At 47.7% G+C, this 25,939-nt stretch overlaps 1 protein-coding gene across 3 annotated transcripts in view; it reads right to left on the bottom strand.

Annotated features, from left to right (window-relative positions):
• Positions 1-25,939, bottom strand: part of LPIN1 (lipin 1) — a 130,670-nt gene that overhangs the window by 71,921 nt on the left and 32,810 nt on the right. For 2 of the 3 annotated variants that reach the window (XM_047743739.1, XM_047743740.1), the window contains exon 2: positions 23,253-23,309. In XM_047743739.1, the coding sequence (XP_047599695.1) occupies positions 23,253-23,309 (57 nt within the window). Of the gene's footprint in view, positions 1-12,237; positions 12,371-12,789; positions 13,036-23,252; positions 23,310-25,939 lie in introns of those variants that run through there. The other variant, XM_047743742.1, reaches the window with a different exon arrangement.

Below are 25,939 nucleotides of genomic sequence, written 5' to 3'. Positions count from 1 at the left end.
CAAACAATGACAATTCTCCAACTGCCCCAACCATTCTGTGCATACAGTGAGGGGAGTTGTAAAAACAGTTCTATTTGAGCTGGAAACCTCCCCCTTTTTAGCCAGGGATTCGAACTGCAATATCCCTCTTCATGGGACCCCAGGATGCACCGTCAGTAGGGGTATGGATGACTGGTCTCCTGACACCTCTGAGGCATGGCATCCATGCTCAGCTCTGTAAATGTCCCGGGGAAAGGAAGGACACTAAAGAAAAAACAGTGAATTTTCCCCCAGAGGGCTGCCCTTGATCTCTGGTAGGGATGATTGATGACTTGGGCTCTCAGGAAGGGAGGGGATCTCCTCAGGATCCAGAGCCAGTCCTTTGTCAGCATGGGCCCCTGATGAGGTAGGTGACTTCAGCTCAGGGATCCCCAAAAATCAGGTGGGAACCTGGTGCCATCTCACCCCTTCAAAGGGCGGGGGACAGAGCAGCCCGGAAAGCAGCCAGAGACAGAGTGGGTCCCCTGGGTGCAGGTGAGTGGGCTGACCAAAGCAAGTTTCAGGGGAGGGGAGGAAGGCGTGGGAGACACTGGGCCCCACAAGGAGAGGAGGAGGAGGGCGGGCCTGGGAAACAAACATAGGAAACCAAAGCACAGAGGCCCACCCCCAAACTGGAAAGAGGATGTCCATTAGGACTGAGGCATCCAAGAGAGCAAAAGAAGTCCCAGGGAGATAAAGGGGAGGGGCTGATGGCGGGCTACAGCTGGGTCTTGAAGGACACACCACTCCCCCTAACAGTTATGTGGAATAGACAGCCCCGAATATCCTCCCTGAGCACACGCCAAGCAGCCAAGGACAAGGACACAGAGGAGCTGTGTCCACGATGTGGCCACAAGGTAAGGAAACCCCCAGGCTTGAGGCACAGGTCGCTGTGCCTGACCCAGGGGTCCTGCTCTGGGACAGTGACTGCTGGGCCCACACCAGCCTCCCTCTAGGACAGGCCCTGCATGGAGAGCTGGGAGCTGCCCCAGGGAGCAGACCAGACTCGGCACATGACCGCAGTGAGTGGACGGTCTGGGGTCGGAATCGGGACCAATCGCACCAATACACATACAGAACTATCCCCCCACACCGTACCCACGCCAGGACTGCCATGACCAAAAGCTCCAGCCCAGAGGAGGAGGGGTCTGCTGACCTTGGTGCCCTGCGCAGGCCCTCATCTGGGCTAATCTAGGCCAGGTGTGGAGGAGCAGAGCTGTGGGTGTGGGAACCTCCCATGCAGAGCAGTCTGGTGTGTGCAGGGGTGAAGGAAGGTGCTGGCTACCCTCCAATGGGGTGAGGGAGACCACAGCAAGTCCATGACTGCCCTGGCAGAGCTCCCAGCCTCTGTTCCCTGGGATTAGGAGATGCTGGGACACCCTTTCTCCTCTGGAGAAGGTTCTTAAGGACCCAGGCAAGGTAAGAAAGAGATTTTTGCTGGGACTAGAACTTGGGTTCTTCTTCCCAGTGCACTCTGGGCCAGCAGGACCCAGATCTCTATTATTAAAACAAAAGCCACCGGCCCAAGGTGAAGGAATCCCTTGCCCCCAGAATAAGAAAACCATGAGGAAAACTCTTGCAATTTCAGTAGTGGAATTCACATATCTTTTTTTTTTTTTAAGATTTTTTTTTCTTTTTATTGCCAGAGAGAGAACACAGGGGAGAGAGAGCAGGAATACAAGCAGGGGGAGCAGCAGGCTCACCGCTGAGCAAAGAACCTCATGTGGGACTTGATCCCAGGGCCCTGGGATCATGACCCGAGCCGAAGATAGACTCTCAACTGACTGAGCCACCCAGGTGTCCCCAGGAGTGGAATTCAAAGCTGATAAATCTGGCATTTTCTGGTCAGACCCAAAGAGGTGATCTATCACAGATTTCTCCATCCCATAAAGCAAGATGAGGTAATCCACCGAGTAAGAACCCCGTCCAGGGCACCTGGGTGGCTTAGTCATAAGCAGCTGCCTTCAGCTCAGGTCATGATCCCAGGGTCCTGGGATGGAGCCCTGCCTCCGGCTCCCTGCTCAACAGGAAGCCTGCTTCTCCCTCTTCCACTCTCCCTGCTTATGTTCCCTCTCTTGCTATCTCTCTCTCTCTCTCTCTGTGTCAGATAAATAAAATAAAATAAAATAAAATAAAGAATTCCTATCCTTCTCCCTAGGGGAAGCTGACCCGGCCTGAAACAATCCTTTCTTCTCTTTTGCTAATTTCTTGCCCCACTGTCCTTTCCATAAAAACTTTGTATTTTATACCACTCCTCTGAGCTCCCCTCTCGACTTGCAGATGGAATGCTGCCTGATTCATCATGACTTAATAAAGCCAAGTAGATTTTCATATTTCATGTTTCATAAACAAAATTTCATATTGTTTTTTTTTTTTTAACTCTGCAAAACAGCCCACACACCTTGGAGGATGTGTCCTACAATGTGAGCCCCAGATCGGTGTGTCTCAGTTTACTTTATAGGCTTGACCCTTCCCAGCTTGTCCCCAAGCTTTCGGTAAACAGTTGTCTCTGCCAGTCCCAGATTGATCATCACCCCATCTGGAATGGCCTGAGCATTTGCCAATCAGAATGGACACCAGGCACAGCGGAGCGGGACCAGCTGGATTATGGAGGTTAGGAGGGGAAGGGGGAGGACGGATGAGGTGACAGGAGTGAGGCCACTTAGGGAACTTGGGACAACGACTAGTATTTAGTGTTTCTAAATTTCTAATATTTTAACCATTGCTGAGGCCATATTAGTGGATTCTCCTGAATCTACCCAAAAAGAAAACATACTCAGAGTTAACTGAGAAATGCACAGTGAGGTTCCTGACCACCGCCCCCCATTTATATGTTGAAGCCCCAATTTCCAATGTGAGGGCATTTGGAGATGGGGAGGTGGTTAGGCTTAGTTGAGGTCATGAAGATAGGGCTCTTCCAGCAGCCTGGACGTCAAAGCTAAGCATAGGGATTCAACCTCTGACCTCAGTGGGGAAAGCTGACTCCAATAAAATCTGGTTCCTGCAAAGACACCAGGAGCCTATTACAGGGCTGTGGGCTCTGGGCCAGCCTCAAGGTTCTTGCTCAGACACCAGGCTTTTTGGCCGATGGAACTTTGCTACCAGTTAAGATAAAATCGATGTTCCTTAGTAATGCAATCCTTTGTCAGCTCTAAAAAAAAAAAAAAAAAAAAAAAATTCAGGAAGCAGAAAAGGACTGGATCTGCCAACAAATTACAGCACCTGTTAACGTGCAGCATTTAAATGCTGCAGGCTGCTTGCCTATAGCCATCCACGCTGGCACCTGCTTGCTGTCTTCAGCCTAAATACAACCTCTTTAATTGTTATTGACCTAGAACCTGGGCTGGTGGGGGGGGGGGGGAAGTAACTCTACACTCTGAGGATTTCAACTCCTCTAGCTCATCATCTCTTGTTCTTACAATAAACAAAATCATTCCAGAACTGGACATTCTCACCCACCCCTAATATTCTAAAGTCGTGCTTCCCACCAAAACGTGTCACATATTAGAATCACTTGGGAAACTGTCACAACTCTCAGTGCCCAGGGGCACCTGGGCGGCTCAGTCAGGTGAGCGTCCAGCTCTTGCTTTCGGCTCAGGTCCCAATCTCAGGATCCTGGGATGGAGCCATGAGCTGGGCTCTGTGCTCAGCTGCTTGAGGATTCGAGGATTCTCTCCCTCCTTTTTGCTCTGCCCCTTCCCTTGCTCATGCTCACTCTCATTCGCTCTTTCTCTCTCTCTTAACAACAACAACAACAAAACTCTCAATGCCCAGACTGTAGTCTACATCCGTCCATCAAGCACAGTTTCTCAGGGTAAGACCCAGCACTGTTGTGTTGCAAAACTCCCCGTGAGATTCCCAGGTCCAGTCACTTCCAAGAACCAGTGTTCCCAGAGCCCACTTCCCTTTAGCCTGTATCCTGGCCACTGTGGTCTCTCTCAAAGCCCATCTTCCCCTCTCCCAGCCCCCATGCCAAGGGCCACCATATAACTTCTATTTCTTCTAAGTGTCTATACATTGGAACCCATACAAGTCAACTCAAGCAAAGTGAGTGAGTGTGTGGAGCATGATATATTCAAAGGAGTCAGGGATTCTGGACATGGGCCTTGATCTATGGTGGTTTTCTCTGGTACTCAGTCCCTTCCCATGGAGATAACTCCACCTCCTCTCAACCCTAGCCTGTTTCCTCGGCTGCCCCAACTCCAGACTCTCCTCCTCCATCGGTCTGGCGACCCCACAGCCTGTCATGCGCCTCTACCCTCCACACACCATTCCCTTCAGATCCTCTATCTCCAACATTCCAAGAGAAAAGTCCCATCAACCCAGGTCACCCTCTCACCCAGTTATACACAGTCTTACATCCGCTGACATCCTGGGATGGCCACCTTCAGGTCACATGTCCCTCCCTGGTCCAGAGCTCCCTGTTCTGCTCATAACCCCTTTTCCTTCACCCATTTCACCCCAGACACAATGTTAAATGCTGGAGAAGATAGGATCCATGAGCCCGGTACCATGGCTTCCTCCCAGGCCTTCTTAAATCTGCCAGATATCACAGACCTGAAGTGAGCAAGTGTTTTTTCAAAAGAAGAGTGCAGTGCTGTGGAAAAGCAAAGAAGGCAGGGTCCACACAGAGGCCTAGGAGCCACCCAGAGAAGGGGTTCTCAGCCGGGCTTTTGATTTTCTTGCTAGTTATGGGATCTAAGGGAAGGCACACTTGACCTCTCTGACCCTCAGTTTCCTTTTCTACTAGATTGGGGAGCAAATGCCTGTCTCGTGGGTTTGTTTAGAGGATACATGACCTAAAGCACTTGCTGCAATGTCTGGTACAATATATACAGTCCACTCTGTGAGCCTGAGACTGATCATGATAATTCTTATCATTTGTACTTACTACGAACCCTTGGGAGCCCGCTAACAAATACGGTATCGGGTTCGGGCCTTCAGGAGGGAGAAGACTTTTGACAGATGAACCATGTGCAGGCCAGGGCATCTCAGGCAGAAGGAACAGCACACGGGAAGGCACAATAAAGGCACATGAGGGTCGGTGAGCTCACAGTGTCATGTGTCGCAACTGTGGGGGTGACTCCCCAATTTGCATGCGAGAATAGACTCGTGTTTTCTCCTCTTTTCTCCAGTGTCCAGTGTGTGCTGGGCCCACGGGGAGGTCTCAGAGGACATGCTGAGTCACAGATTAATGGATCGGCCGGATTCAATTAGCACAGGAAGGAATCACCGGCTTAGGAGAATGAAAGTCAGTTTCCTGGATTAAAACACATGTCCCCTGGACTCGGAAGAGCTAAATTGAATTTCCATTTCACCCAAGGCAAAACGTGAATATCTCACATAAGGAAAACGACAAGCGCCTGTGAGGAACATGGGAGATGGTAGAGTGGCAGGAGCCTCTCCTGCGGCATCCGTGGGAGCCTGTCCTCAGCATCTTCCCGACCCCTCCCTCCAGGCCTCATCCTCCCCAAGTCTTTCGAGAAGCACAGCCCAGCTGTGGCCTGTTTGCTCCTTTCTGGTGTAAGGATCAATCTGAATCAAGAAAAAACACTATCCTCCCAGTCCTCCCTGGTCACCTTCCCTCTCTTTTCTTAGAGCATTTACGACACCACACTTATTATAAGTCCCTTCTCTGCCCTTTGGAGATGTAAGTAAATCTTCCTTAAGGCTGAATAAGCCTCAACTCGAAGCACCTGTACAACTCAGACATCTTTGGGGACCTGGAAGCCGTCTCTTTGAAAGATAAACCCCTCACGGCTCTCTCCCAGGATTCCTGGGAAGGTGGGCACCCTCTAACTTTGGCTGGTGCCACGCCTTGCTCCAAGGTGCAGAACTAGGTCCTATCCTAAGGGATGCTAGAAGTTTCATTTTCCCTTTGGCTAGAGGCCTTAAACTGCAACACAGATGGCTGCTCCATTAGGTAAGCTAGGACGAAGTGTCCCTGACAAATGGTGCTGTCCAGTCCCTCCTGCTTGAGGACGAGGAGTCGTTGAACTTGAAAACACTATGCAGTGTGGTGTGTCAGCCTGACTCTAGAAAGGGATGAAATTTCTTTCTGTCACTGAAGTCTCTTAGCCAGTTCCCTGTATACACCGCACGTCCTGATCTGATGCTTATTCGGTAAACATTTTCTTTCTCTTCTCCTTTGGTGGAGAGGTTTTCTGGGGGAGAAGGAGATTTTGTTTTTCATGATGCATCCCCAACACTGGCCCAGCTGTCCTCAGGACATAGGCTTTTCCTGACCTTCTGTTCAGTGAGCCAAGCCAGAAGCTGACAGTATGGTGGGGGGGTGGGGTGCTCATGTTAATTCAAGAGAGAAACACTAGGAACCTGATTCTGGCTACAGGGCAAGTTGCTATTACTCCCTTCCTTCCCTCATCCTGTGAATTCTCTCTCAAAGTCAGGTCATTTGGGACTCCAAAGGATTCACGGATAGAAAGCCCCAATCTATGAACTTAATGTGGAAAAAATTAAATCTTCATTTCACTGACTGCTAACTCAGATTTAGGAGTATCTCCTTCTGTTATGAATGCTGGACACAAAATACAATAGTAGTAACGGGACCTGTGACCAACACCAACACCAGCAAAAAGAAAAAGCACAGATATTTCCATGCCCTCCTCAAAGTTGTTGCAGATACTATGAAATATTATACACATTCATTACTACTTCAAAATTACGGCTGCTATTAGATCTGCTGCACAGGGACAGGAGAAAGGAGGAAGTCAGACTTCTAAGTGCCAGGGACAGGTAGCTAGCCTCCCCAGGGGCTTCATCAAATAACAGAAATTTCTACCCCACCACCTCACACGGTCAGGCTGTCAAGAACAAGAACCAGGGGAAAACAAGAGCAGCACAGAGAGGAAAAATAACATGCAAAGGAACCCCCTAGGAGGTTTGGTGCCAGGGAAAGTTCTACAGATGAGAGTCAAGCAGACATTTCTCTGCTAAACCCACCCCCACCTAAAAAACACAAGTGTACCAACAGGAACTTGATGGGTCTGGTGCAAGGAGGGTAAACACAGCAATAGCTCATGCTTCCACACTGTAGGCCTACCAGGAGGGAAAGCAGGTCCCCTTCTGGAGAGAAAAACAAGTTGTCTATGTTACTACAGTTCTACCCAGATGTCCGCTTTCAAGAAAAAAAGTTGACACAAATGGAAAGGCAAGAAGAAAAAGCACCCCACTCCCAGGAGACAGACAGCAATCGTTGATACCCAGACTCAGGTAGACACAGATGTCGGAACTACCTGATAGGGACTTTTTTTTTAACTAACGAATAGGTTGAAGTCTTTAGTGCATAAGATACACATTATGCGGGATCAGATGCGTAATTGCGCTGGAGAGATGGGAACTGTAAGACTCCAGTGAAGATGCTAGAAATGAAAAGTACCATAATGAAGATGAAGAACACCTCCAGTGAGCTTATCGGTTGACTCCACATAGTGAGGAAAGAATCAGTGAAGCTGAAGTAAGTTAATTAGGGATTATGTAAACTGAAGTGCAAAGAGAAAAAAAAGAATGAGAGAAGGAGGAAAAAAAAGAGAGAGAACAGGACATCTAAGAGCTTGGGTCAATATCAAACAGTCTAAAATTTATGTAATGGAATCCCAGAAAGAGAAGAGAGGGAGAAAGCAGGGCAGAAGAATTATTAAAAAAAAAATAATAATGGCCTAGAATTTTCCAAATTGCTGACAGACAGCAAACCGCAGATCCAAGATTCTCAAAACACCAAGCAAACAAGCAGGATGAATACCAGCACTAACACACACATATAAACATGCACGTGCACACAGGCTTGTCACACTTGAACTACTGAGAATTAAGGCAAAGAGAAAATCTCAAAGACGGCCAGAGAAAAGACACATCACACAGAGGAACAAGGTAAGCGTGACAGCAGACTTCTCATCAGAAACCATGCAAGAGAGAGAGAGTAACCTGTAGACTTTGCCGAGTCACATAATCTCTGTTGTAGCAAAATTCTGCCCTTATAGCACAAAAACAATCATGGACAACATCTAAACAAAAGGGCAAGACTTTGTCCAATAAAACATCATTTTTACAACAGGTGGTGAACAAGATATAGCCCACGTGACACCGCATATCAGCCCTGGTCTAACACAAACATGGTAGCGATGTTCTGTGTGCTAATGTGAAAGTGAAAGCACGGAGGACGGGAGGGAACACTTAGGGACGTGCTGTTGCAAGGTCCTTGCCCTACACATGCAGTGCTATTATTTTAAGGGAAAGCCCAGTTAGAGATGTGAATTGTATGCATTTCAGAAATTTAAAAAAAAAAATTTAAGATACAACTAACAAGTCAATGAGGAGATAAAACGGAGTCCCAAAAAATGTTCAGTGAACATAAGTGAAGGCAGAAGAAGAGGGGAAAAAAAAATAAAGGACAGATGGCACAAAAAGAAAACAGCTGATCAGATGGTGGATTTAAATGCAGCCATATCAAAATCACATCAGGGGCGCCTGAGTGGCTCAGTGGGTTAAGCCGCTGCCTTCAGCTCAGGTCATGATCTCAGGGTCCTGGGATCGAGCCCCGCATCGGGCTCTCTGCTCAGTATGGAGCCTGCTTCCTCCTCTCTCCCTGCCTGCCTCTCTGCCTACTTGTGATCTCTCTCTGTCAAATAAATAAATAAAATCTTTTTTAAAAAATCCCATGAAATACACCAGTGAAAAGATAAGATTGTCAGACTGAATACAACAGCACGACCTAGCTATATACTGTCTACAAGAAATCTACCAGGCAGGGAACCTGGATGGTGGATACAGGTCTGTACGTACTGGTCAGTACTCAGAGAACTGTACCGTGCAAAGAACACCTCTCTAGATAAGTTTCAAAAGTCAAACATGATGCAGGAGTGAAGACAGAATGCAGGTGGTGACAAATGAGTCTAACTGTATTGTAAACGAATCACAGAATCACACTGAAGAGGACGGAGAAGAAAAGAACTGACCTAACTCTGGCAGCAAGTGTTCTGACTGGGTAGCATGAGGCTAAGGACTACACAGACCAAACACAAACCCTGTCCTGCAGCCGATACAGGACTTTCTCACAGGGGCATGGATTAATAATGCTGAAACTGCTTTATTGGGACACCAGAAATGAAAATATAAGTAAATAAATTGCAGATAATAGGAGTGAGTTTTCTTGCTGTTGGAGAAAGATTCTACCTGAAAGTGGTGGGGGAGGGGGGAAATGCTAGAATGTTTCTTGTGGTCTGAACTGGAGTCAGATATGAGCTCATGATTGAGATTGATGGATGGGTGAGTAGATAGATGATAGATAGATAGATGATAGATGATAGATCAATCAATGTATATGTGTGTCTTATGCATAGGTTACTATACATACATATATGTTTATCTCTTTTCACTGAGAGAGACTAGAAGCAGTGACAAGCCAGCAGCAGTGAACACAGACACACACACACACCCAGGTCTTGGGTTTTTTTTTTTTTTAAGATTTTATTTATTTATTTGACAGACAGAGATCACAAGTAGGCAGAGAGACAGGCAGAGAGAAAGGAGGAAGCAGGCTCCCTGCCAAGCAGAGAGCCCAATGTGGGGCTCGATCCCAGGACCCTGGGATCACGACCTGAGCCAAAGGCAGAGGCTTTAACCCACTGAGCCACCCAGGTGCCCCTGGGTCTTGGATTTTAAATAATATTTTCCAATAAAGGAAACTAAGGTTCACTGAAGAACTGATTCCAGGGCCTAAGCAGGGAAAGTACCAGATGAACTCAGAGGATCTTGTGGTAGCAGAAAGTAAAGAAGTGCAGAAGAGTTAGAAGAAGGAGGAGGAAGCGGGGGGAAGAGAAGAAGAGGAGGAAGAGGAAGGAGAAGGTGAAGGCAAAGAAGAAGGAGAAGGAAGAGGAGGAGGAAGGGGAGGAAGAGAAGAAGAAAAAGAAGGAGGAGGAGGAGGAGGGGGAGAAGGAGGAGGATGGGTAGAAGAGGGAGGAGGAAGAGAAAAAGGAAGAAAGAAAGGAAGGGAGGAAGGAAGGAAGGAAGGAAAGAAGGAAGGAAGGAAAATGGACAAGCATGCTCAAAGAGTACAGGAGCTGACCTGAGATATCCCCCAAGGGCCAAAGTTGGAACTTGTCCAACAAAATAGCATTTTTAGATGACAACCCAAATAACTCAAAACAATTCATAAATCTATATGGCTATAAATGATAACCTAATAAAGAAGTGAATAATGAAGATGCAACTCTTCCTTGAAGAACTCCAATTAAGAAGTAGAGAAAGAATGAAGGAGGCAGAAAAATCACCATTATAATACCAGTAGTAATTGTTATGTGCAGGATCTACTGATGGAAGCTCAGGTTAGTGCACAAGGGCAAAAGCAGAAACAGAATATTTCCAAGGTTTCAAAATATTTAGTAATAACAAAGGGAAGTCAAAGTAGAAAGTCCTGGCAGACATGGCCTTAACCAGATCATTGAGGTTAACATCTTGGGGATGCACAGTGACACCTCCCACCCCCATAGGAAGCACTGGGGATGCACATCAGCTCAGTTTCCTCTTAATACCATAACAATTGCAGTGTTATCATGAAAAAAAATTAGACAAACCCAAATCAAAGAAGAGCTCTTCAACATTGTTGAGATCATGAAAGAAAGGGGACTGAGGAACAGTCACAGACTGGAAGGGACGAAGGAGACCTCAACTCAATGCCATTGAGAATCCTGGAACAGGAAGAGGAATTGGTAGGAAAACCTGGTGGAATCTGAATAAATTTTCCAGTGAAGTTTTTTTTTTTTTTCCAGTGAAGTTTTAAAACACTGCATCACTCGTTCAACATCGCCACCTACTCTTAGTATCAAGTGATTACTAAAGACCTAAAGGCCCAAGGAGTCTGGGAGAAAGATCACAGTGAGTTCCAGATAGAAAAAGAGGATACAGTCTTTATTTAAGTAGTTGGGAGGGGCGCCTGGGTGGCTCAAGGGGTTAAAACCTCTGCCTTTCAGCTCAGATCATGATCCCAGGGTCCTGGGATCAAGCCCTGCATGGGGTTCTCTGCTCAGTGAGGAGCCTGCTTAGTCCCCTCTCTCTGGGCCTGCCTCCCCACCTACTTGTGATCTCTGTCAGATAAATAAAATCTTTAAAAAAAAAAAAAAAAAGGAAGTTGGGAGGGTGGTTCTGATCCGGACCTTGAAGGATCGTCAATGACAACCAACACAAATGAGAACAGTAGAGATCTGGGATCGGGTCTGGGGGTAGAGGTGGAGCAGAAAGTTTGTCAAAAGTTCGGCAGTGGTAAAGTCCAAAATGTGTTCGGTATTCACTGTGCAGGTTGCCAAAGGGAAAATGCCCTCGTGGGTTTGTTGAGTGGTTAGTAGGAAAGGCAGGCTGAGACCAACACATCATGGCCTCAAATGGCAACCTAAGAAGTTAGTGCTTTATCCTAAGGTCCCAGAGAGCCAACAAAAACTTTTATAAGTAATGGTTGAAACATTATGAAATCTCCATTTTATGAAATTGAACTTGGCCATGATGGGCAGACCACATGGGGTGGGCAGCAGAAGACAATTAAGGTAGACAATTTGTATGATAGTCTACATATCCAGTTGGAGGGTCAAGCTGTAATTGGGAGCTGACTGTCATGGAGAATTGATAAAGGGGCAACACATTTCCAAATTCACCCATTTCTAAGTCCACGTAAATGGAGAGCTCTGGCAATAATACCGCCAGTCACCACGCAGGTTCAAGGTGAGGTGTAGCAGCAGCATCTCTGCAGGGCTGACTCCATGCTATGAAATGTGAGTCCCTATAACTCCCCCTCAGTTAAGTCCTCTTTGGTTGTGGGAAAACTGATTGCTTATTTGTTTCCCCAACTACCCATTAAAGAAGGGCCAGAGAGCCAGGAAGAAAAAAGTGCTTCGGGAACCACTATCACGGGTTTCCCTGCCAGGGGCCCTGGTGTGAGCCTCTGTCTATAGAGACTGGCTGCTTAGAGAGGTCTGACTCCCACCCCATCCCAATTCAGAAACAAAACAAAGAAAAAAACGATGGTCTTAAAATCCCAATGAAATTGAACTTCCTTTAAATGTTTGCTAATTACTATTGCATGAGTAATTACTCTCGGTACTACAGATACCTCTGCTCTGCGGAACAGAAGAACGAAAGAGTGGGGAACTGGTAGGGGGTGGGGCGGGGCGGGAGGGCAGGAAACCAGAGAGGGAAGCCAAGGGCAAATTTCACCTACTTCACAAGGGTGCTGTGGGCTCCTTGGATCCTGGTTTGGGAATGGAAATTCCCGTCCCTACTGCCTCTTGTCCTTCTAACGGGAATCAGACTCTGGAGATTCCGGTTGGGCACCAACTTGGAGAATTCCCTGAAAACATGCTCAATGTCAGTGGCTCATACACACATCTAAATGGCATTTCCTTTGCATTTTCCACGTTAATGAGGCAAAATATTGAGGAAAAAAAATCATTTGTATAAGTTAGAATTTTATTAATGACCATTTATGGCCAGGTTCAGCATTCTTAAAAGGACTCCATGAGAAGGCAATCAATGACACTTAATAGATGAAGAGGCTTGTATAAAAGCCCAGAGCAAACCAACTAACAGAAGGAGGAATCGAAACTCCCAGAACCTCGTAATAGGCTTTTGTGTCCCCAAATGTCAACCATTGATTCCATTCTCCAGTGAGATCTGTGCCTGAGAAGCCAGCATGGGGAGATTCTGACATATAACACGGGGAAGCATTTAAACCCTCATTGTGCTCCACATTCCCTGCCTGCCATTTACCTCAGCCGCCGAAGGAAAGCCTGGTCTCCCCCACTTGGAGGGCATATTGTCAGAACCCCTTTCACCTTCCATTAACTTCAGATGGGAGTCCCTCTTCACTGGAGCTTTGGCCTGCTGGTCGACCTTCCTCATTCCCCGGGTTGTCTGGTTCTTAGCTGGCTTGGCCACCACTTACTGACTGTCACTAGAATAGGCATGGCTGGTTCCTTCCTGGTCTTGCCCTTCTCTCTTTCTCTTGATCTTGCCCCTCAGCACACCCCCTCCCATTTTCTCTCCTTTCTCATCATCCTTTCCCCTGCAGGGGCTCTAGGAAAAGCTCATTGTTGGGTGGCAGCATTGTGACCACCCCCCTGGGCTTGTGATGTCAGCACATGATGGCGCCCAGAGAGAGAAAAAAAATGAATGAGGACTTAGTAAAGCTGCTGCATTGGGCTAGTTTGAGCCCAGCACTGGATTCAGAGCTGAGTCTGGTCCACAGTGGGGCCAAGAGGAAGCTTAGAGTAGAACATGACCAAATCCCTTCACAAAGTTGGATTTTGTCTTCTTGATTTCTGAATTCACAACAGGCTAACTGGAGGGGACTTTTAATTCAGAAAGCTGCCCTCCAACAAACTGAAGAAATGTTGAGGGAGGAAACGGACTTACCCATTTTTTACCAGGCCATGGAAATTTGGTGTTAGGTACTGTGTCTAGTATTAAGAGATTTCTATAATCGATGTTATTACCCAAAAAGCATCAATTCCAAGAAATTTAAGGCTACATATGAACTCTTAAGTCATATGAAGCCTAAGTCACAGGGGAAACGAATAGTTAAAAGATACAATCACTGAATTGTTGTCCAGTCAACTAAAAACAGATTAAAACTGGTGATAAGAATGGAAGTTTATTCTATGGTCAGAATGGAATCCTTTAAAATAAGACAGTTACTGGGGCGCCTGGGTGGCTCAGTGGGTTAATCCTCTGCCTTCAGCTCAGGTCATGATCCCAGGGTCCTGGGATCGAGCCCCGCATCGGGCTCTCTGCTCGGTGGGGAGCCTGCTTCCCCCTCTCTCTCCCTGCCTCTCTGCCTACTTGTGATCTCTCTCTCTCTGTCAAATAAATAAATAAAATATTAAAAAAAAATAAGACAGTTACTTCTGTACAAGCATCTAAAGTCTTTGTTCAGGGGGCACCTGGGTGGCTCAGTTGCTTGAGCATCCTACTCTTGATTTCGGCTCAGGTCATGACTGCAGGGTCATGAGAGCGAACCCCACGTTGGTAGGGGGGGGTCCACACCCAGTGGGGAGTCTGCTTGAGATTCTCTCCCTCTCCCTCTCCCTCTCCCTCTCTTTCCCTCCTTCCCTTACCCCTGCTCATGTTCGCTTGCACGCCCATGTATACAATCCCTCTCTCAAATAATAAATAAATAAAATCTTCAAAAAAAATAAATGAAGTATGCTCAGATGTGACCCTGGGAGCCCAAGAATGGAGTGGGCTTGTCCTCTCACAAGCAGTTTTGGGGCATGGTGAGAATGCTTACTACTAAATGCTACGCATCAGAGTAGAAGGTGAAATTTTAAAATTACCCATTCATGAACCATGGGCCACCTTATTCTTTGGGCAAATCCAGAACTGGAGCCAGCCCTCAGTCTTCCAGACACACAAAATATCAAGTCCCTTCCCACATCTTTGGATGGTGATTTTGAATCCCCATGGAAAAGGTACATTTGAAAAACAAGTTCTTATAAGGAAGAGAATTTTTTTTTAATCTTTCGTCTCTAGCTCATGCTGCCTTGGATAGATTCGTGGTCACTGCAGAGTCCTAAAAAGAATGCTGTAATGTCAAAAGTCTGGGTGGTAGGTTCCAGTAACTGCCTGGGATTTGTACATTGTTTTGTTGACTTGTCATTACTCAACACAGCACCGTTCAAATAAAGCGTGCAAATGTAGCACGTTCAGCTGTCCTGGGTGAGAGTACACAACTAGAAAAAGCAGTACCTAGAAGATCTACAGATCCTTTCCACTAAATACTAGTCTTTTCTCCTTTTTATCATTTTATTTTATTTTACTAGCCTTTTCTCTAGTTTCTCCAGATCTTGTCAACCCTCTCTTATGAAAATTTGGAGGCTAAAAAATATTCACTTACTTCTTAATTTGTGATTCTCCTCCTCAAAAGTGTACACCCGAGTGCGATAGGCTATGGAGACCAGAAGGGGTGTTACTGAAACCAGCATGTTCAACGGGCCCCGAAACTCCAGCTCCTGTAACAACAACCTGTCAACCTCCAGAGAATGAGATCACGTAGCTTTGCATTTTCCCAACCCTGCATGGATATATGTCTATTAGCCTAAAACAAAGGAAGTAATATTTGCTAGTCTTCTCCCCGGGTCAGACCACACCTGCAAAACCACATCCAGTGTGACCATCAGACCTGAAGGCCATAAGGACGACAGCAGGCCCATTTGCAAGAAGACGATCCAGCATGAAAGGGAAACCTGAACCACTCTCCACATGTTTAATAATAACCGAAGCCATGTGACCTGCAGAAAAAACTAGTGTAGGGAGTGGGACATGGAGGAATGGAGACAGAACGGAGACCTAATGTCAAGGGCTGACGTAGAAGAACACGATTACATTTGTCTGTAGATTCCGGAGACTCTGTGATCGTAATGAAAAAGACCTAGGGAGACAGGTCAGACCCATGCAGGCAACCTGTGCTGTCTGGAACCCAGGAGTTCCCAAACGGACCCCCAGTCAGAAAGGGGCTGTGCAAGTTTTCCCAAAAGAAGGCAGCAAGTTGAACTAGAATTTCCACTGCTTCTCCCAGCCCTGACTCGACGAATTAGTGCTCTCCTTCTCCCAGCTTCCAGAAAGAACAGCTGTGTCTTTTACAAAACCAATGGGAGAATTCTAGGTTAGCAAAGAAATACAAAAACACTAATTCCAGAGGATATAGACACCCCTCTGTTTCTAGCAGCATTATCTATAATGCTAAACTATATTCTATAGTTTATTAATTAATTAATTAATATTCTATATTCTAAACTACATTCTATAGCCAAACTACAGAAGCAGCCAAGTGTCCACAGATAGATGAATGGATAAAGAAGAAGTGGTACGTCTGTATAATGAAATATTACTCATCCATTAAAAAAAGCAAATCCTACCATTTGCAACAACATGGATCTAGAGAGTATAACGAAAAAAAGTGAGTCAGAGAAAGACAAATATCTTACGATTTCATGCATACATGGAATTTAAGAAACAAATGAGCAAAAAAAAAAAAACAGAGAGGGACGCACGAAGAAAAAACTCTTAACTACAGAGAACAAACTGATGGTTTCTAGAGGGGCAGCGGGTGGAGGGATGGGGGAAGTAGGTGACAGGAATGAAGGAGGACACTTGTGATGAGCACTAAGTAACGTACAGAATTGCTGATCACTATATTGTACACCTGAAACTAATATAACACTTTCATTAACTACACCAGGATTAAAATTAAAAACTTAATAAGAAATAGAGTGAAAAATAAAAACACATATCTTAATGAAAAAAATAAAAGAATTCTGGCTTAGGCTTCCCTGTACCACACCAGAACAACACAGAGAGGAATGGCGGTCTGTGTGGAGACGGGCAAGCCGCGGTGGGAACGCCGCCCTCCGATTCTGCTGGAATGAGCTTAGCTGTTCTCCTTCACACACACACATGCTCCCCTCAAAGATGACTGGGGTGTCTGGGAGCAGAGAAGGCCACAGAGGCTTCTACCCCAAGAGGAAAGAAAAGACAAGAGAACTATGTCTAAAGGGGTCCTGAGAGGGGCACCTGGGTGGCTCAGTCAGTTAAATGTCTGACTCTAGATTTCCGCTCAGGTCATGATCTCAGTGTCATGAGATCAAGCCTCACATCAGGCTCCATGTGGGCATGGAGCCTCTTCAAGATTCTCTTTCTGCGGAACGTCCGGGTGGCTCAGATGGTTAAGCCTCTGCCTTCAGCTCAGGTCATGATCTCCAGGTCTGGGATAGAACCCCATGTCAGGCTCTCTGCTCAGCGGGGCATCTGCTTCTCCCTCGCCCTCTGCCTCTCCCCTTGCTTGTTCTCTCTCTCTCTCTCTCTCTCTCTCTCTCTCTGTATCTGTCTCAAATGAATAATAATTTAAAAGTCTGAAAAAAAATATTTTAAAAAAATTCTCTTTCTGCCCCTCTCCTCTCTCAAAAAAAAAATGCTCCTGAGAATAAGCTGGCCTCAGAAGAGTTTCAGATCTGCCCCTGAGCCAGCTCCCAGATTCTATCTGTAAGTATCCCAAGTCCCCAGAGGGAAATTCTTATCTTTTCCTCCCAGAACAGTGAGGATATTTAAAAAAAAAAATCTCATGGTTCTTTGTGGAATCTGGTGTGTCCTGGGCAGGGCGTGGCTCTGGGAAAGTGACCTGGTTTCCCTTCTGTGCTCTGTCACTTAAGAGACCCTGCAAGTGTCACCTCAAGACCTCAATCTCCACATTGGAGAACAAGGAAGTGGTGACAGAAGTTCATGAGCTCTGACCTGTCCGTGATGTGACTTCATGGGGGGTACACCAGCCCTGCCTGTCCATCCCCCCCAAACACACACAGGCTTCGCTGTCCATCCAGCACCCATGGCACTGCTGGGCATCTCTAATCATTTCAAAGGATACTGAGATAGTTTCAAAAGAAGAAATTGATGCAAATTCACTTGAATTTTAAAACAGGTAACATCATACCCAATACTTTCTCCTCCCTCTGCTCCTTCCCCTGGGAAAGTGTAAGTGAAGGTTTGGGCTCATAAACCGAATCAGAGGACATTCTGAGCTGCTTGAATTTCAAGCAGGAGGGAAGGACGAAGGCCAAGGGTGGGGGTGGGCAGACGAGCATCCATCCCTGAGCCGACACTGTTCAGTTTTATCCCCCTGCTTTGTAACATTGAACCCACGGCAGCATGATCTGGCTCAGGCAACACTCCACCCGGCCCTGGGGTGCTTGGGACACCCGGAGACAGAGCGATCAGCTAGAGAGTATCAGTATGAGGGCACATCACCCTAACACACATATGCATGTACCCACACACACACACATATGCACGCACATGCACACACACGCTCATCCAGCACCAGCATCAAACATCTGATTACATATCAAGTGTCACCACTGCTCTGGTTCCACTGTTTCTCATGGAGTCCAAGTTCAAGCCACACTGGACCGTTTCCATTTCATTATGCTTGTCCTGTTCCCTTCTACCACAGGGCCTTTGGATGTGCTCCTCCCTCTCCTTGGAATCCTATCCCCTCTTTACCTGATTACCTTCCATTCATTCTTCAACTTTAGTTCAACCATCACTACCCTCCCCATCACTACTATATCAATTCTCCCTGCTAGACATTCTAACTATTCTGTGTATCATTTATTTGAAGTGTTTGTTATAGTTCAAAATTTCTAGTTGTGTGTGCAATTATTGTAAAATCTCTCTTCAGGAGACAGAGTCTGCAGGAAGGAAAAGACCATTTCTGTTTAAGTATCTAGCATGGGGCCTGGCACATAGTAGTTGCACAATACATATTTTTAAATGAATGCTTAAATGTCATATCATGGATCATAATGCCTGGCTGCAAATATATATTCATCATAGTAAAAATGACAAAAAAAAACCCAGCTCTAACAAAAATAAGTATCCTAATAAAAATAAAGTAAGTACATGGGTACTAATGTTAAAAATACCAGTGGCCTTATCAAGAATCAAGCAGGAGGGAAGTCACAAAGAACATACTCATGGAACAAGCCATTTCTGAGCGCTTACTATGTGCAAGGTACGATGGTGGGGGGTAAACATCTTTTTTAAAAAGGGGGATGCCTGTGTGGCTCCAGCGCCTGTTGGAGGTTCTACTGGGCTGGTGGCCCCTCCCTCAGCCACAGTCCCCTTTCCAGGTGGTGCAGGGGACAGCTTGCTCTGTGTTAGTTCTGCAGGCCACCTTTCCCTTCGTTCTTGCCTTCCAAATCTGATTACACAACTTTTCCACCCGAGAAGCCCCTCCTGTTTTCTGCATTGTTGTAAGTGTCTGAGTTCTGTTCCTTGAAATTGAATGCAACACCTGGAAGTAAAGGGAAAACAAATGCATGTTTGTCTGGGTAGCAGTGGACTTCGTGAGGGCGCCCGGATGTCACAGCTCCAACATAGGACATAAGAGCAAGTGGGAAGAGAGAAGTCTCCCGGAGAGAGGGGCGAATAGTGCACCTGCACACAGCTGAGAGTCTGGGGAGCCAGACACAGCCAAAGGTACTAAATGCAAGGAATCAATGACAAGAATTTGAAAGTGCTCAACAGAGAACCTTCTACCGGAGGCAGCATTCTATAGTGTTTACGAACAGTCTCTGGAGCCAACAGGTATGGGTTCAAATCCTAACCCCCAGCCCTAACGGGCTGTGTGACCTGGGCAAGCAGCTCAATCTCTCAGCCGCGACATCCCTCAGGGACAGTAATAGGACCGACTTACAGGGCTGCCGGGAGGAGGAACATATATAACGCTTTTAGACAAGAACCCGTCACATAAGGACCACGTAAAGATTTGTTAAATAGGAAAACCAACGACTACATGAAAATCATGGCCATCCAGTTAGAAAAGACAGATTCCAATTAAAGCAAGTTCCCATTTCAAAATATGTTTAAAACAGTTTGAGATATGTTTAAAGTGGTTTGAACTTTTTAAAATAAATAACATTTTTACAAATTTAAAATTTAGATTTAAAATTTAAATACATTTTAAGTACCTATTAAATGTACTTTTTAGGGCACACATTAAATGTATTTTTAAGTAAGTAAGGGCTTAAACATAATGAATGTGAGGGTTTCCAAGTGGCAGACTAAGGGAAAAGCTTAAGGACAGTATGGAGAGGGGGGCTCAGAGAATGGGAAGCTTCTGTTTCTCCCCATGACAAGGAAAAGCCCCCCGGGAAGAACACCTTGGAGGAAATGCTCCATATATAAGAAGGGCAGAGTCTGAACACAGAACAAACTAAAACAGGGTGAGATTATACACAAATGACAGAGTATAAGAAAGGAGAATGCATTTGTCCTACTGCTCTGCGAGAACCAGCTACATTCTCCTCCAGCAGAGCAGAATCCCAGGATAATGTGCAAAGGGGACAGGAAAACAGATTGGAGGAAGGACCAAGAGACCGTGGCCGTGAACCACAGCTGGTATTTCCTCGCTGATTTTCTAGAAGCCAGGCACACGGAGCGCTTTGATGAAATGTTTCAAAAATAAATTTAAGTCCAGACAGAATCACTTCCCACCCACCCACCCACCCTCCTGCCAGAACAAGCTCCTTCCAAGAAAACTACATGTTAAATCCAGTCCTTTTTCAACTTAAAACCAGCGAGGAAAACAAACTTTTCAAGCCTAAAGCAACAAGTTTCAAGCAACTAGAGCCGGACAACCCAGAATTCTGAGAATCGCTGCTCTTACAAGAAATGTTGCAATCCAAGCGCTGGCGGGCTGAGAGGGAGGCTTTTTCACGCTAGTGCTGCTCCTCAGGAGCACAGCAGGAAAGATGTGCCAGGCTCCACGTAACAAACAGCTCAGCACGTTCTCTCCCCTCCCAGAGCAACGTGGGTTAAGGAGCTTGGGTAAATACTTCATTGCTTGAATGTCCCTCCGGAATTCAGGGCTGTCTGTCTTGAATGAATCTGTGTGTGTGTGTGTGTGTGTCCTTGCGCATGCCTGTGGGGATGGAGGCGCGGGGGTGTCTGGGTTTGGTTTTTCTTTGGGTTTCTGTTTCCCAGAGCTACAGCATCCAAACAGAGAGCTAGACCTCGTGGGGAAGGCTTTGCTCAGACATCCCTGAGGTCCATGAAGCATCAGTCACTGGCTTCTCTGTACTTATGAACCACATGTAAGCCCATGATGGCACATGTCACAAAGCATTGTCACTGTAGCATTTTGTATTCTGCTACTCCTTCTAATGACTGGTGAGCCCTCGAACGAAAAGCTAAACCATGACACACTCATCACTGACTCCTGGGTACCCAGCCCATCTGCACAGCAATGAGGACAGAGCCAGAGCTGCACAGGACAGACGTAGAGAGCCTCCCCTTGGAGACGGCAGCCATACACAGATCAGTATTTCCAGTCCAGACCTTGCCCCCGGCTCCAGGCCTTACATCCAACTACCTCCTGGACACCTCCAGACAGTCCACAAACACTTCACCCTCAAGAAGGCCAACGTGAACTCCTGACTGGTTCCCTGCCTCCAAGCCCACCCCATGACTGGTCTCTAATGGGGCTGCAGATCTGAGGGGGCATCGCCTGCTTTAGGACTTTCCAGGCCACCCATCCCCATTACCATTACCACTAGAATAAAGTCTAGGGTCCTCAGGAAGGTAGACGCAGCCCTACATCCATGCCATCAGCGCCCCTGCTTCCTGCTCTCCTCCTCTGTCATCTCCCGCCACTCACCTGCAAGCCCCAGGTGCCCGGACTCAGAGTGTTGTTCTAGAACACCTCCAGGCCTGGCTAGCGTAAGACTCAGCTTTGTCTTGGAAGCCTTTTTTTATGAATTGCTTCTAAATTCTCCACCCATCACGCTGAGTTCCAAACCCCGCTTCTCTTCTGCACGATGCCTTGTGCTGGACGGCAAGCACCTTATGCTCACGATTGCATGAACCCCCACATGCGCACGAGGCGCTGAAGCTCAGAGAAGCAAGCAAACTTGCTCGGTGACACACGGACTCTTAAGTGGCAGGGCTCAGGGGCCAAGGCCAGGACGTGTCCTCCTAGTCCAGTTCTCCTGCCTCAGACAGTCAAGACTTCCTGTCACTCCACCCTCGAGACAGAAACTTCCTGCTTGGCATCTCCTGTCCATTGCTTCTGATCTTGTTTCTAGATGAGCCGTGTGAGGGGCAGAGCAGGGTGTGCGGGAGAAGTCCCATTTATTCCCTCTCCTGGCCTCCCTTTCTTGTACACTGTAGCCACTGCACCATGCATGGCCAGAGGCTGGGTCTGGAAACCTGGTGGTCATGGGCTCCCACCCCCGGGCTACGGAATGGGGACTCGACCCTGGGAAGCAGCCTCACTGCCTCGTGACCACCAGCCTGCAAGCCCATGGCCAGGAGGAGACGTTCACTCACCGGGACTTCCTGCCTCCACTCTCCTCCTTGGTCGGGGGCTCCCCTCACTCTGGGCTTAACTGCCACTAACCGCCTGCTGGTCCGGATTCCTGGCCTCTGATTGGGCCCCGTCCCTGCCAATCCCCTCGGAAACAGACCTGCTCCTCATTGAGTCCCTGGGACAAGGCCTCCCTCAGCTGCCTTCCTCACTCATTCAACTGAAGCCTGTGGAATCATCTCCCGGGAGAACCTCTCCCTCTGGCCAGCACCATGCCCGGCCTCCCGAGTCCCCGGCAAATCCTCTGTTCCGCATTCTGTTCCTGGCTCTCCAGGCTCGCCAGACTGGGAGCTCTTTGAGACCAGAGACTATATGCCACCCTCACTCTGATCTCCAAGGCTTAGGACAGCCCACAGAGGGACAAATGAGTATTCAGGCTTTCTCTCTTCCTCCCTGGATCATTCCAAAAGCCTTTCCTTGAGCCTCACCACCTCCTAACTTATCTCCTCAAGTCCATCCTCCACAGGAAAAGAGCTCAGGTTTAAGACCCACAGAGGTATACAGCAGGTCGTAAGATGTTGCTGAAGCCTAAGGGACAGTTCTGGGGCAAGGCGAGGGCACTACGAGACAGAAACTGGAAATGAAGCGCGGCCCTGCTACCCAAGTGCTGCAGCAGAATCCCCCCCGCCCCCCCACCACGGAGGCTCCGCGAACCATATCCAGGACGAGTCCAGAAGCCAGAATGGGCAAGGGGTGGAGGACGGCGCTGGCCCTCAGTCTTCGAAACATGGAGTCTCAGGAGTTCCCAAAGGAAGGGTCCGTGGTCTGCAAAGCACTAAATACAGTCACAGGAAACATCAGCAGGGCCTGGCCCAAGGCTTGGGGACCACACGGGGCAGGGGGACCGACGCAGGACAAAGGAACCAAAGTGCGTAGGAGGAGGAAGCAGAATCTGCAGAAGGGATTTGAGAGCTGTGGGGGCTTTTGTTAGGTACATGCGACCGCAGCCACCGTAAGGGCAGTCCACCAGGGGCAACCAGCAAATGCTTGGGTGCCAATATGAATCTTTTCCTGTGGGCACTAGGGAGCCATGGAAGGCTTTTCAAATCTGGGAGGCAGCAAAATCATTTCTGTGCCTGGGGGAGTATGGATCCAGAGAGAAGAGGTTAGAAATTAGCCAAATTATCTTAGCTCATCCCGGGCTCCTCAAGCCCTCAGGAGGAGCCACGAGCCAGCTCAGCCAGCATGGGGGAGGGGCGGGGTCCTGGTTGGGAGATGGCTTGTATCCACAGCAGAACGCCACGCTTCGTCAGAGCCCTTGCTCTCCCCTGGAAATGTAAAGGTCAAACGGTACATTCACAGCAACATCACTCACATTAATGTTCGAAGGCCACACGTTTCTAATCCAGCCAGGGTCCCTCATCATTGGAATCTGAAAAAGAAAAACAGGAGAAATTGACAAGTGGAAATGTTGTGGAAATAGACAGTGGTCATGACAGCACACAACCTTGTGAAGATACTACACCCCACTAGGCCATATTCCCGAACACGGTGAATTGTGTGGTACGTATTTATAGCTCAAACAAAAGAAATTAAATAAGAAGAGGACGTGCTGAGTTTTCTCTGAGCATGTTTATGGAGGGTGTGAGGTCTGGGTTACACGGGACACATTACGAAGTCATAAATCTGCCCTCCCCCGCCATCCCTGCCACTACCATCCCTGCCCCGTCTCCACTTCTCTCCTTCCCAAAGCACACGTGGGGCAACGTGCCGAAACCATGGGACTTGGAGTCAGAAGTCATGCCTTCTAGTGCTGCCTCAATAGCTTCTTAGCTGTGGCTGCACAAGGCTTGTTTTCTTAGCTGCAAAATGGGTATAAGAGCCACCCCAGAGATGACAGGAGCGTTGTGAGCATTGACGGAGTCCATTCAGGGAAGGGCAGAGCCTAGCACGCAGATGAGCCAGTCAGACTGCTGGTGTGGCCCCACCCGAGCCGGGGGGAACTGCGCCATCGCTTTTCCTACAGGTGCCCCAGGTAGAGCCCCCAGAATGCCAGTCCCACGCTGGTGTAGCCCAGCCTAAGGGACATGCTGAGTTTTTGTAGGTCTCAAATTCTCCCTAAGTTATACTCAAAAACACCTATGTTCCAGGTTCAGCCACAGCAGCCCAGAATGGACAAACTTTGAAGCCCCCTGTGTCTGTTTCCCTTGTCCCATCACCCCCTCGACCCGTTGCCCTACCTGTGGCACATCGGACACATGTGGCTTTTCCAGCCCATGCTGGTGATTAGTTGACATGTTTCTTTGTATCACCATTTACTGAGTTTCTCTCAGGGATCAGGTGCTCAGGTGGGTAGTGGGAACGCATAGTTGGGGAAATGCAAATTCTGCCCTTGAGTCACTCACAGCCAAGCGGGGTTGGGCAGGAAGACAGGTAGACAAGTCTGTCATTCCCGGGATGACCTCTGAGACATGCCCGAGGCCACCTGGGAGCACAGGAGGGAGCCAGCAGTTTTCTGGCAGGGAGTACAAGGCATTCTGTGCCGTCCACAGAAGGGGATGTCTGAGCTGCTTCTGAAGGATGAGTGGGGCTCTCAGGGAAGAGAGGAGGGAGAGGGGCCTTTCCAAGCAGAAAAGAGAGTGTGTTCAAAGAAACAAAGGCATCACATGTGTATTTGGAGCACAGCTCAGAGGGCCCCATGACTGTGACCGGAGAACAGTGGGAAGGACCATTGGGGGGGGGCACTGTCAGGAGATGTGGGTAAAGTGGGGCCCCTTTCTTATTCAGAAAAATGCCCTCCTCAAACAAGATCTCTTAGGAGGCCTCATGTAAATAAACACAAGAGGAACTACATCAGGGAAGAGGCCCCAGGTCTGGTGTTGGCTGCAGAACCCGAGGTTCCAGAGAACACAGTCTGAGAACAGTCTCTGGGCACGGTGGGGGTACAGAGGAGAGGGATGAATGCACCTGTGTTTTATAAGATCATTCCGATGTCTGGTATTGGGGGCTGAGGAGTGAATTTAAAGCCTATTCCAGGAAAGGGTGGTCAGGAGGTGAGCCAAGGCGGGAACAGGGGGGTTGAAGAGGAAGGGGCGGCTGAGGGCACCTCCTCATGGTGGAATCACCTGGGCGTGGTGAGGGATGTGGATGGGCTGGGTGGGTGAAGAGAGACATGTGGAGGACGACTGCAGTCTGTGGCCCGGGTCACAGGGTAGATGATGGTATCATTAACCAAATGAGGAAAACCGGAAGGATAAATTCCAGGAGGACCTTTCTAGTATGCTGGAAGCACGTCTGGGATAAGCGGGATAGGGTTTCCTCCAACAGGCGCTGGAAAGGCAGCAGATGTGAGCCACGGGGTCCCACCCAAGTCTGAATCGTTGTTGGGAAAGTGGCACAACAAGACCAGGTTGTTCGTCTATGAACTGCTTGGTACGGCCATTAGTTCAGTCCTGTTTCAACTGAATGATGCATTTAAAGCACTTCTTAGAATCTAGTTACTACCCCCATTTCAGCTCCTGTGGAATATTAGCATGCTATAAAAAAAAATCATGCGGCTCGAATACAGATGTTCTAGACCATCCAACTCAAATTCCTCCTGGGGCACGAGCACGCGCTGGGTACAGTGGTTGTACTCATTTCACACTCACGAGGCAGGCTAGGGAGGCCAGCAGCGATTTAAATCCACAATGCTTGCATTTGATCCCAGTTAAAAATAAAGTTTCAAATCAAATGCCAAATGTATGTTCCTGCCAGGGGAACTCTGAACCCTCCAAACATTTGGTTTGATTTCAGAGATTAAACAGAAACACAAGAACACCAGAATGGTGAACTTGTGTATTGCAACAAGAATTTCTCTCGAAGTCAAGAAGAAAATAATCTCATCCCACCCCACAACGATTTGTCCATTGTCATTCAAAATTCTTAACACAGAATTTGAAGCGCAGCCTCCAGAGCCCACGCACCAGGCAGGGAGCAGTCATAGATGCTGGAAATAAACTTGGGTTTGAACCCCTGTTCTTCCCCTAAGAGCTGTGTGGTCTTCGGCATGGAATTCTACCT

This window comes from Lutra lutra, chromosome 9 (genome assembly GCF_902655055.1).
Source record: "Lutra lutra chromosome 9, mLutLut1.2, whole genome shotgun sequence".
NCBI classification, from domain to species: domain Eukaryota; kingdom Metazoa; phylum Chordata; class Mammalia; order Carnivora; family Mustelidae; genus Lutra; species Lutra lutra.
Note: the sequence above shows the minus strand (reverse complement) of the source record. Positions and strands in the feature narration are given on the sequence as shown.